General features: G+C 38.6%; 1 protein-coding gene across 7 annotated transcripts in view; it reads left to right on the top strand.

The window, feature by feature from the left end:
• Positions 1-13,616, top strand: part of CTIF (cap binding complex dependent translation initiation factor) — a 464,369-nt gene that overhangs the window by 404,694 nt on the left and 46,059 nt on the right. For all 7 annotated transcript variants that reach the window (XM_074204166.1, XM_074204171.1, XM_074204167.1 and 4 more), the window contains one exon: positions 1,351-1,506. In XM_074204166.1, coding sequence (XP_074060267.1) covers positions 1,351-1,506 — 156 coding nt within the window. The remainder of the gene's footprint in view (positions 1-1,350; positions 1,507-13,616) is intronic.

Below are 13,616 nucleotides of genomic sequence, written 5' to 3'. Positions count from 1 at the left end.
TCCAAGAGAACAGGATAGCTAGGTAGCACAATAGATACAAAATTGGTTCAGATCTGCTGTCTGACCCTGGACAAGTCATTTAAGTCTCTTTACCTCTTTACCTTAGTTTCTTCATATATAAAATGAACTGAAAAAGGAAATGCCAAACTACTTCAATCTCTTTGCTAAGAAAATCCCAAATGGGGTCTCAGAATCATATACTACTGAAACACAACCACCAAGAAGACAGTATACATCTTGTAAATGAAACCAACACTAAAAGGAAATTAAACTCAAATTCAGTACCATTACTAAACTCGATCCTATAAAACAAAATATCTAAAACAATTAGAATCATAAAATTAGAGCTGGAAGGGACCTTAGAGGTCATCCAGCCCAACAACCTTATTTGACAAAATGAAAAGGCTGATGCCCAGAGAAATTAAATGACTTGCTTCCAGGTAAATAGAGAGTAGCAGAGATGGACTCCCTTGCCCTTTTTAACTCCAAAAGCAGCCCACCCCGTACCAGAGAACCTCATATCTCAGAAGAAAAGTTTGAGACTTTGGATGCAGAATGTTGCATGTGCCTTCAGATTCCAATGGCTTGTGATAGTTTCATTGAAACTGTGGTATAAGTAAATAAAAGGAATTTAAAAGGAATAAACATCTTGGTGTGATAGTGCATACCTATAATACCTGTTACTAGAGAGTACGAAGTTGGAAGGTCTCTTGAGCTCAGTAACTCTGAGCCACATTGAGCTAAGTGGATCAGGTGTCCACAGTAAGTTCAGCATCGATATGTTGAGCCCTCAGGATCAGGAGACAATCACAAATAAACAGGTCAAAGCTGCCATTGCCGTTCGGTAGTGGAATAGGGCCCATTAGTAATCCCTACGCTTTCAGACTGAGCAAGATAAACCAGTTTTCAAGAAAATGAAAGAAGGAATGAATGAACCAAGGGACACACATTAAAAGCATTGTCCTCTGAGGGATAGCCCTATTTTTTTTAATTGAAATTAACTTTTCCTTCTCCTACAGGAGCATTTATGTTCTTGTAGATTGCTGTGTTTTTTCCTTTTTTTATTTAAGACATAAAACCTTTGTTATTTTCAAAGGGTCATTCAGTGACCTCCATAGGGAAGTCTGCCTTATTTCTTCTTCTTCCCTTCTCTCTCTCTCTCTCTCTCTCTCTCTCTCTTTCTGCTTCTTTCTCTTTCTCTTCTCCTTTCTCTTCTCTCTCTCTCTCTCTCTCTCACACACACACACACACACACACACACACACACACACACATACACAGACTCATTTTTCATTTCTCCCTTCTTCCTGCACCAAGGTGACTGATACTCTGTCTCCTGTCTCTTTACAGAAAGATTTCACCATGAGGGAGGAGCTACAACGACAAGATGTGGAGCGCTGGTTGGGATTCATCACCTTCCTCTGTGAGGTGTTTGGCACCATGCGTAGCAGTACTGGGGAACCTTTCCGTGTCCTTGTCTGTCCAATTTACACCTGCCTCAGGGAGGTAAGAGATACTGAACCATCCTCACCCTTGGTCCCATTATTCAGACCAACCATAGGGATCAGCCCTGAAGTTCGCCATTCTTTTCTTTCTTTTTTGGGGTGAGAGAGAGAGAGAGAGAGAGAACACAAGCATGTATACATGTATCCTAAGAAAATATGACCAAGAGTGGTTGTAATATTGCCTTATATTGTTCTTTAGGAAGAAAAAGGTCCAAAATTATTGTTCTTTTTGTCTGTAAATTGAGAGATAACTTCTGAGATCCCTTCCAACCAAACAACAAGATTTCTGATGATGAACTCCATCATGCTGTGATATTGAGATGAACCAAGTGATCTCTTGAGTTCCCATCCAACCTTGCACAGAGTTCTTTATTTCTAGGTAGCATGTTCTAGTGCAAAGCACACTGATCTTGGAGAAAGGAAGCCTAAATTTGAGTTTCAACTCAAATCTGTCACTTTGCTGTGTGGCTGTGGGGAAATTATCTAATCTCTATGAATTTAGCTGCCTAGTTATAAGATAGGAGTGGTACTTGTATTACCACCCTCACAGGATGATGATGAGAAAAGCATTTCCTAAACTTTTAAAGTGATACATAAATTGAGTTTTTATCATTCTCATGATGATGACATATATCAGTCGTTCTCCATAATGTCATAAAGATGAGAAAGTGGGGATATGATTCAGTTGTTATTGGCATTTTCTTGATCACTTTTTTGAATTGTAAAATCATTTGTGGTTTTAATTATTTTGGTATCTTCTCTATGAGGTATGTGTGTATGTATATATCTATATCTATATATAGATATGTAGATATATAGATATATATATTTTAATCTCTTAATGCTCTTAACACAAATGTATATGATTTCTTCTAGTGGCTATTTCCTTAGTATATACTTGGTCTGGTCCACCTGTTCTTCCTGACTTTACCTTGAATTTCTTTAAACTTCATTATATTGCATATCAGGGATTGTTATATTGTGATCCATATCTATTGTTCTACTATCACTGATAACAAAAGTATAGAGAAATTAGAAGAATATAGATAGTTCTATACCATTTTCTATCTGTTTTCCTTGCTCTTGCCAATTTGAAAAGTGACTGTTTTTTGTAATGATTTCATATCGGGCCTTTATCAAGATGATAAAAGATTTATTAATGCACAGAATTCCTCTATTCAGTGGCCCTCTGATTATTAAGCAAGACATAGATTAAGATAATATGCCCACCAAAGATGTTTTCTGCTGTCTTGGAGCATATCATAGACAAGATTCACATGGAAAGAAGGATTCCCCTGGTGATGTTCTCTAAATGTTTCTTTTATGTAATGGTATTGTGCTGTTTTCATCAAGCCCCAAAACTTGAAAGGGCCTTCTTAGTGAGTTCAATGATTACTCAAAAGGAATGGGGGGGGGGGCAGCTAGGTGGTACAGTTGATAGAGCACTGGCCTTGGAGTCAGGAGTACCTGAGTTAAAATCCAACCTGAGACACTTAACAATTACCTAGCTGTGTGACCTTGGGCAAGGCACTTAACCTCATTGCCTTGCAAAAACTAAAAAAAAGATAAAAAAATGAATCAGTTGAATAATCTTTGGACATATTAGACCTATAATTATCATGGAAGGAGAAAGCAGAGTGTATTACATTTGAAAAATTGTGTAGTGCCTTTGACAATACCAAGATACTTCCCAGCACAACTACTCATCTTTTTTTAAACAATGTGATGCTATATGGGAAACCTTGGAACATCATTATCTTTGAAGAATCAAAATTAGTGGTGACCCAAAAGATAGTGGAGAAATTTAAGACAGTTATAATCTATAGAGTATTTCTACTAACAAACTAGATAGACTCTTCACTATCCCTTCATAAACACCTTGTATTTTCCCCTGTTCTGGGTTTTACTCTTCCCTCATACCCTAAATGTTCCTTCTACCTATTTTTACCTGTTGAAATCTGGATCGTACTTTAGTGACTGGTAATATCCTATCACATAGCCAGGTGGCACAGTAGATAGAGTTCCAAGCCTGGGGTCAGGAAGACCTGAGCTCTAGTCTCAGACACTTACTAACTGTGTGATCCTGGGCAAGTCACTTAGCACTCTTTGCCTCAGTTTTCTCATCTGAAAAATTAGCTTGAGAAGGAAATGGCCAACCACTGCAGTATCTTTGCCAAGAAGACCTCAAATGGGGTCATAAAGAGTCAGACATGACTAAAATGATTGAGCAGCAACCTTCTATTTTCCTCAAATGGCACAAACTCTGACTTTTACTGTCCTGTGTCCTCTTTTGAAAACTCCCATTTACTGATGTCCTTCCTGAAGTATGGCACCCAGAATTTTATACCATCTTGTTGAATTACTCTTGATAAACTAACTCTTTTTTATCTATAGTCTTACAGTAATTTATTGTTTCATGAATTTGTCTTCCTTCCCTGATTACATTACTTAGTCCTTATGGATGTGGTCCTTATCTCTTGTTGTGGGAATGCCCTGAGGAGCAAAGGTCTAGGAAACTAGTTCAGTGGGGCTTTAAACTTGAAGTTGGTGGGACAAACACCATATAGGAAATGAGTCTCAAACAGAACTTTCCTTCCCTCCTTGGGAAGGAAAGTTAGCCTGTTGCTCTTTCCTTGGTTGTTCAACTCTTCCCAAAGCCTAGAATGATTGATTCTCTAGAAATCTGGATAAGTAGGGTCTCAGAGGTAAAGTACTCTCCTATGTTTCTTTGCCTGGACCAGGCATTAATGTCATCCCTGTCCTGGTCTATATAGATGATCCCTAGTATCTATAGCCATCATTCACTTTTACTGCTTCCTTGTTCAGGGAACTCATCAGGATGAACTATGTCAGGAAGCATGACATCTAGAAGGTTCAGCTTCTCCTGCTTCAGTCTGATTTTGAATTCACTTTAATAGTTCTGCTACAATGAACTTTTTCTTTCTTAACATATAAAGGTCAAAACAATATTACAGAAATAATGAACTGGCAGTTAGAAAACATGGGATCAAAGCTCAGCTAATAAATGTCTGAGGGCAGTTTTGAACTCTCAAGGATGAGTCTTCCTGACCTCAGGTCCAGCTTTCTATACACTGAGCCACCTAACTGTCCTTCAAAGAAAGGGCTTAAACATATTTACTTTGGAGAATACCTACAGGAACAGGATAGCTATCTTCAGTTATTGGAAGAGGAAAGGATTATTCCATTTATCCCCAGAGGGCAGAACCAATAGGACTAATAGTGGTAGTTAGAGACAGTTTGAGATTGTTGTAAAGAAAAATTCACTAATAATCAAGAATGGGGATAGAGGAGATATACTCTAACCAAGTCTTTAAAGGAGCCTCCCAGAAGAAGTATCATGAAAGAATAATGTAGATTATTTACAAATAATATTATTAATAATCAAAAGTAAAATGGACTGTCTCAGAAGATGAAGGAGGGTTTCCCTTCTCATTGGAGTTCTTTAAGCATAGAGTGGATTACTGCCTGTAGCATCTATAATAATGGGACTTCTCCATCATGTATGAATTGAAGGTGATGGCATCTAATGTTCCCTCCAATTCTGAACTTTTTTGATTCAAAGGAAAGCATATTGGGTAACTGGAAGACACAACAACTGACCCCAAATTAGAAAGGGCTTTCACTATGAGCTTCTGTTCAGACTTGATAGAGGAGGCAGTAGGGAACCAGCACAAAAGGTGGATCTCAACAAACAGAGAGGAAACAGGGTTCAAGGTTTATCTCACTGAGACATTGCCATTTTTCTTCCAAACTCCAAATGATGAGCCCTGGCTGTGTCTCCCCTGAGTTTCCTTTTTATGTCTCTGCCCATAGTCTGCAGGAAGAAATGACAGGTGGCTTTCCTGTGATGAGACCCAGCTGAGGGGATGAAAGAGCCCCTGTCAGCTGCTCAAGTGTATGGTCCCTGACACTGCCTCTTTCCCAGCCAGCCTTTCTAATTCCAAATGCTATGAAATCAGGTAGGACTGTCCCAGTCCTCCCAGATTTGGTCATGATGAGTGATGGGATCATCTTTGGTAATGAAAAAAAACTTGTGTTGATCCATTCTTGGCGGGAGCTTAAGGTCCAGGCTTCAGGGACACTGCCCAGCCACTGGACTGGAAAATGAAGATTGCCTTGGAGTTCTCAATAAAGGAACATGGAAGTCAGGGCTGTTCATGACTGAGTTTTACCTACACTTGTTTTACAGAAGATTTTCCTCTTTGAGGGAATGGGGCAACAGGGTACTAGACAGAATCTATTTTGTTTTTAATTGGTAACAACAGAAAGAAAAAAGTAGTAAGAAAATAAGAGCCAGTATCTGAGGTAAGAAACTATGGTACTCTGGTCCTAGGTCCAACCTGCAGTGGTTGTATCAGTTGCTGAGACCTGATAGGTTAAATTACCCCTAAAACAGATACAAACAGATTTTCTACCCTATTTCCTGAAGGATATTCCTGCTGTCAGTTATATTCTAACATAGCCAAATATCCCTAAATCAAACTATTTGAGAAGAAAATCTGAATCTGTGATAACTAAATTATAAACTTCTAGTGTTTTATAGCTGGAAGGGCCTTTAGAGAAGTCCTAATTCACTCTTGATTTTAATGGTAAACTGAGACCTGGGTAGGTTAGTTAACCTGCCCAAGGTCCTCTATCTAGGCAGTGGCAAAGCTGAGACCAGAATTCTTATCTCCTAATTCTCAGTACTCTTTTTTTTTTTCCCTGGACTTCGGAGAAAATACAGTTCTATTTCTGACCAAAGGCAAGTGATTTACAAAGTTTTATAAACCTGTAGTTCTTCTTTAGTGATTAAACAAGAATCATTTATTATTTGCCCATTCATTATTTGAAAATGCAAAGAGATACTTCTTAGGTAGTTTTTTAAACACTTGAAAATGATTGGTTGTGTTAAGACTATAAAAAGCAAGCCTCCAGCAACCAGGTTCACATTATTCATTTGCTTGGCAAATTTTCTTTTCAACCAGAGTGCAAAGGTCATCTTCAGATAAATGTAGTCTGAATCTCATGAGTTCTAAATCAATGGGCTATGAATTACAGGTCATCTCTCAGTCTGGGCCTGCCCCCCCCCCCCGTGGCCCCCACTAGTTCTCATCTAGTCTTTTTTTTTAGGTTTTTGCAAGGGTTAAGTGGCTTGCCCAAGGCCACACAGCTAGGTAATTATTAAGTGTCTGAGGCCGGATGTGAACTCAGATTCTCCTGACTCGAAGGCTCTATCCACTGCGCCACCTAGCCGCCCCCTCCTCTAGTCTTAATATGCTCGGCTCTCAATGGCTGACCCTTACCTTCTCCATTTCCTGTCTTCCCACATTATTCTTTCATGTTACTTTTTTCTGGGAGGCTCCTTTAGGACTTGGAAAGAGTGCATCTCCCCTTTCCCCATTCTTGAGTACATTTGTGAAAAATCTGGCTGGCCAGAAAAAAGTTGAAGTGTCTTTGCATTCTTCTCCTCTTCTCCTTCCTTCTTTTCTTTTTAAGTCACTCTCTTTCATTTTCTTCTGTCTCCTCGCCCAATTTTTCCTTTTCCTCTCATCTCCTATGTCCATTTCCTCCTAACTTGATACATTTTTCTCTCTCTGTTCCTCTTCTTCTGGCTTATCTATCCTCAAAATCTCTCTTCCTCTGCCTACTTCAAAGTTTTGGCAACCACATCCAAAGGTCAGGGACAGAATGAATGAGAGGAAGGAGACTGGGGAATTTTGCTTTATATCAGAAGCATCTCTCTTTGCACACACACAACCCGTTCCCCAGTGGAACCTTCCTTTAAGCATGTCTTCTCTTATATTTTCTCCTTTCCTCTGCTCCTCTACTCTTCTTTCCTATTCTCTTATTATCTCCGATATTCTCCTCCCAATTCCTATCCTCTCTTCTCTCCTGTCCTTTTCTTCTCTCCTTTCCTTTTCCATTTTTTTCCTCTTTTCTTTTCTCCTGTTTTCTCCTGCCCTTTCCTCTTTTCTCCAGACCTTCTCCTCTTCTTTCCTCACTTCTTTTCTCCATAAGCACCTCCATTCCTTGGTCAGGCTCCCAAGAAAAGGCATGTGATGGAATAGTACCATTGTGAGTGGGGATGGAGGTCCACCTAAGGAGAACTGGGTGGGCTCATCAGAGAATAGTGAATACTTCTGGCTAATGAGAAGGATAACAGAGGTCAGTCAGGCAGTCTCTCAGGAAGGGAAATTGCTCCTTGCAACAATGAGTGAGCCACATTTTTTTTCTCTCTGGCTTGCACTCAGTCCAATTGCTGACATTGTTTTGGCTCTAGGGGAAATTTGACCTTGGGAAAGGGTAAAATGAAGTGGGTGTGGGTGGGGATCCTCTGGTATTTCACTGGGCAGAAAGATGAGTCAGGAACATATTTTAGATGGCCTTTTCCAGGGATGCTTTTGCATTCTGAGGACTCTATCTTTCTGCTCCCTACAGTTGTATGGTTACTCTTTCGCAGGGATTTGGGGACCAGGACCACATTCTCCTTCCCACCTTCCATCATGCCACTGCCACCTTTATTTTCAAAATGGAGAAAGGGAGGCAATAGCAACCTGAGAGATTCCCCCAGAACAGAGTGAGCCAGACAAAGTCTTAACTCTCCCACCCTCTTACCTCTTCCTTGCCAGACCACACTTCCTCCCTAAAGGACTAAGGAAGATCCCACTGGGCTGCTCCTTTGCCAGTTTGGAATCTTTGACTCTAGGGCTTTTGTTGCTTTTGAAATTACCAGAAAAAGTATAGAAAATTAAAGTGGTATTGGGTCAGAGGTCTCCAATGGCTATTTGACTTCTTTGCCTACAGAATAAAGTCTCCATTTTGCCTGATATTCATGACCCATCTGAATTTATATCCATGAATAGCTTTCAAAAGGTTTATGAAATGAAATCGGAGAAAGTTAGGTGAACTGAAATTTAGCATTTCCTTCAATTATTTTTTAGAAACCCCAAACATTATTCTTCTAGGAGGTCTCTAGACTTTACTCTGCTCCCAAAGTGTTCTGTGTCATAAACACAATTTAAAAAAAGACTAAATACTAATGATTAAGGCTAACATGCCTCTCAGCTCTACTGCCTGTTCCCTTTCCTGTTACAATCTCTGATATTTCTTCCATCCTTCCCTTTTCACATTCCAACCTGCAAACCTTGGTTTGCTTTACTCTCCTGTTTAGTATCAGCTTCCTATCTACTAATCCTACTTGTAACTTCAAAACCAGATCTTTTAGAAAGCTTCCTCTGGTTTCCCCATTGCTCAGTAATTTTTTCCTCTAAACCCTTGTAATCACTTTCTGTTGGTATAACTTATCTGTCATTTAATCATCTCTTTGTATGGGAATAATAACAGCTATAGTACCAAGGCTGTCAATGAAAATATGATGTTTGTAAAAAACTTTGTAAACTTTAAAGCTCTTAATTAATTGGCATTCACTATAGTTGTGTTGAACATTTTATTTCATTTTATTTTTATGTCAACTTTTTATTTTATGTATTATCTTTATACCTTGTCTCCTACTCAAGATCCTTCAGGGGAAGCAGCCAAGGTTACATCCTTCTATCCTCCTTACAATCTAACAAGCATCACCAAGGATAGGATTATTGTATTGAAAAGAAGTTTAATGTCATTATTCTGCTGAAAAATTTCATTGTTCAGCCAAAAGATAAATAAAATAAAGAACTGTAAGATGGAGTCCTCGCTTTCAAAGAACTTGCAGTCTTTTGCGGATTCAAGAGGAAACTGAAATAATAGGGAACGGTGTCTGAGAAATGAATATCTAGGTTGTAAGAGAAATTAGAAAAGAAAAAGATCAATGTAGGTTGAGATAGCCAGTAAATGCATCATGGCAAAGTTGAGATACTGTATTAGACCTTGAAAGATGGATTGGAATAGAAAAAGAGGGGGAAAAGGAGGAGGACATCATTGCAGGAGAGGCAAACAATGGAAGTATAGGGACAAAGAAGGAGTTGACTATGGTTCATCTATGTGATATTAAAACGACTGGCCTGATTAAAACAGAATGGATTACTTGAAGATTGATAGTTTTAAAATTTCACAGTACCTTCAAACCTAGGTAAAGGAATTTAGTTGATAATAGAAGTAAGAAGCCAATGAAAGTGAAAGAGTGGAAGGATGATAGGATAAATCAAACCAACCCATCCCACTTAAAGTGACAAGATGCTACATTTGTTACCTGTCAGATGAGAAAACTCTTCGGAGGCTGAACCTCTGAACAGCAGAGGTATGAACATGGACTGGATATCAGTCAGCCAGGAAGTTTTTTGGGTTGCTTAAGTATCTTGGCCCATCCCTATGGGGTTTAGTGAAAAACATATGATCCAATTTGGAATGGGGAAATTTGAGTGCCTGGAAGAAAGGGGGGGGCAGCTAGGGGCATAATTTCCTGAGTTCAAATCTTGCAACATGTATGACCCTGGACAAGTCACTTAACCATTTTTGCCTCAGTTTCCTCAACTGCAAAATGAACTGGAGAAGGAAATGGCAAATTACCCCAGAATCTTTGCCAAGAAAAGCCCAAATAGGATCATTAAAGACTTGAGCAGAATGAAACTGAACAACAACAAAATCAGAAAGAAGAGGGGATCAAACCCTTAAGAAGGGGATGGTTGGGATATGAAGTAGAAAGGAGAAACTGGCCTTAATATTGGTCTTGTCCCCACCTCACCCCCCTTAAACTTAAGAGGGTTGAAGTTCTGGACATTTCCTCCACACCTAGCAGCATCCCTTGAACAATTAAAAATAGAATCTACTTCGGGGGCCAATGATAGACTAGATAAAATGAGGAAGGGAAGAATCAAGGTTCTACAAGGACTCCAGCAGGAAAACTACACTGTACTTAAGGGAACATCTTGACGTCTCTAACAAAAGAACTTCTAGGACTATAGATTTTCTATATGCCCTAAACCTGAAGCCACTTTTCTCTGGACTCTATATTTATATATTTATGGGAGAATTTCACTGATGTGTGGATATTATTTTGTATCTCACCATGTAAATACCCATTTCAATAAGTTAATTAAGTCTGGCATGGGAGGAAACATACCTATAGGAACTCGGAAGCTTCTCAGCCCTCAGGGCTACCCCAGAATCCTGAAGAGAGATGTAGTGCAAGTGAGAGTTGAGAGAGTCTCTCCAGAGCATGTGCTGCAAATGTTCTGAACAGGGCAGTGCTCCCAATGATTTTTGGAGGATTGACTTGGCAGTAAAATACAGCATGGAACTGAGAAGAGACTGAAGGTAGGGAAGCTGGGTAGGAGGCTATTAGAGTCATTAAGTCATGGAGGAAGAGGATCTATTCCTTTTCTGCCAGACAAGAAACAAGTCATTTAAATAAATTTGTCGTCTCTCACATATTGGGAGAGTGAGGGTAGAGAGCTAAAGGAAGCAGAATCAAGACTTAAGAGTGGACTGGTTGTTAATCAAGAAAAGCAAGATACTAACTGTTCCTTACACACTTTTGCTCATAGCACTGTGGACAAAGACTTGTGGTTCAGTCTCTACTCTAAAGGGACTTAGATTCCAATAAGGTCTACATATTTAATGTGTGTAAGAATTACAAGGCTAATTAATGCCAAAAATAAGTGTCTCATTATGGACCCCAAAATGCTGAAGTTAAAATGCTGTTGTTTGAAACATCATTGGAAAAATAAAATAGTAAGTTTTTTCCTCACTTTTAAGTCAAGGGACATTTTCAGAATAGTAATAATAATAAGTCTTCATTTCCTCATCCAGTTTTTTCCTGATTATTAACAAAGTTTGCAACAACACAGAACTTTGACTCCCAGAAAATAAAGTCTAGGACATTTTCATCCCACACCCACCCAAATAGGAAATACTTTATAAATGAGTGATCAGTTGGTGAGTTACCACCACCTCCAAACTAAAAGAAATATTCCATACATCCTTATAGATCTGTATCAGTTCAAACTAAGACCAGACCAAATTAAGGGAAATTCTAAGTTATGGAGTTTTGTTTTGAAGAAATGAAGGTTTATTACTTTTTCAAGTATATCTGGTGATTCAACCAACTACCAATTGCTTCCAAAAAGAGGTCCTATGGGATCTGTTCTAATAAGCTAAGCTTCATCTGTAATTAGTAGCATCTAATTGCCTTTTTCAGTATTTGAATGGATTCAGAGTTTCCTCATAATGGGTACTACAGTGATGTGGATTGCCATCTCAATCTCTCATGAGTCTCACCAGTGTCCTTATATAAATTTTTTCATAGATGATCGATCCAGTGTGCTTCAAGCTTCCTATTGTTCTTTTTGCATGTTGTACAGTGAAATAGCTGGACGGTTTATCGGTTATCCTTCCCTCTCTCTACATGACCAACCCACCTTCTTTCCCAATCACATGTCCTTGATGGCATCCCCTTATGTCACTTCTTGCACACAAGTCAGCCTTGACAGTAGATTTCATCATGCTTATATCCACTATATGTCTCTGCTTTGCATTACCCACATTTTGGATTCTTTGATTCCTCATTTTATTCCATAAATTAAAAATAACTTTTTTTAAAATATGTACTTTCATTCTATAAAATAGCATTGAGAAAATATTGGTACTAAAGAAGTGCATTTTTGTATCAGGGAGAAGCTTATAATAGTTAAAATCTCTGCATAATTTCCCAAATTAATCCAGCCTGCTTTCCCACTTTCTACTATTCAAATTTGGGTTTACTTACTGTCTTTATATGATGTGTGTGTGTGTGTGTGTGTGTGTGTGTGTGTGTGTACATCCCCTAAGTCAGTGACCTGCCTATCCAGCTTCATGCCATGATCTTGGCATTGAGGCCTCTTCATCCATTCACCCTTACCTGTGCTTAGCATTCTACCTTCACCTCAAATTCTTGAAACTTACCAATGTACCTTCGTAGAACCTTCCTCCTGTCCCCAGATTGTTCTTCCAAGTTAATGTTTCCTCATTCCAGGAATTAACTTGTATTTCTTTACCCATTATATCTCCCATTAGACTATAAACTCCTTGAGGGCAGAAATTGTTTTGTTTTTGCCTTTATGTCCCCAGTATCTAACATGGTGCCTTGCAAAGAATAGGCTTTTTAATGAGTGTCGATTGAATTTAATTGCATTATTTAATTGAATGGTTTAAAATGATTTCTTTTACCCCAGATTACCAGAGGAGGCCCTGAAGATTTTTTAGGGTTTGATGCAAAGAGCAGTGTTACCCCAAAACAGGACCTTCTAGGAGACTAAACCATCAATCAAGAACCTCTCTTCCACTTGGATTCTGCACAGGTTCTCCCTCATAATGGTAGCTAACACTACTGATGAGCATACATCTTCCTTTTTTCTAATAACTTCCTTGGTATTGCTCTAAGCATCACCAAAGTGATCTCTTTGGTTTCATCTCTTAGGAAATCTTGTATGTTTTCACATATGCATGAGAGACACTTTAGTGGAGAAGATCTTTTAAAATAACATCAGTCACACTTCACTAAATCAAATGATTTTCTTAAAATTCCAAACAGCAGTGTTGGATCTTTTATTCCCAAACCTTTCTGTCATCTTTGTGAGTGAAAAGTGGCATTCTGTGTTACTCACCTGCAAAACCTGCCAAGAACCATTTTTATCTGGTGATGAAATAGTAGCATCCACATGTAAAGATTCTGTTATTGATGATGAGGGCAGACCATTCTAGAAAAGCTGACAAATCTCTTCCATTTTCCCATCTGTTTATAGATTTGGTTTAGTAGGAATCACTCAATACTTGGAGCTTTGATCTAGAAGTCCAGGGACAGAGTCTGGGTTCTACTACTTTTTTAGCTGTATCTGTGAGCCTCATTTTCCTGATCTGTTAAAGGGTAATAATAGCATTTTTTTGAACTGCCTACTTCACAGAGTTGTTTTGAGGAAAGTGTTCTAGAAAACCCTAAAGTGATTTATAAATGTTCTTCTCTTTGTCCTCCTCCCAGATTCATCTCAAAATGTTCTTAGGTAGAAATAGTAATCACTAAATGGTACATAAGGATCCCTGCTATCTACCTATTGACTTAGAAAACCACATATTAACATTATCTATGTCCAATTATATTTTGTTTATTTTGTTAAGTATTTTCCAATTCCATTTTAA

The sequence above is a fragment of the Macrotis lagotis genome, chromosome X (genome assembly GCF_037893015.1).
Source record: "Macrotis lagotis isolate mMagLag1 chromosome X, bilby.v1.9.chrom.fasta, whole genome shotgun sequence".
NCBI lineage: Eukaryota > Metazoa > Chordata > Mammalia > Peramelemorphia > Peramelidae > Macrotis > Macrotis lagotis.
Note: the sequence above shows the minus strand (reverse complement) of the source record. Positions and strands in the feature narration are given on the sequence as shown.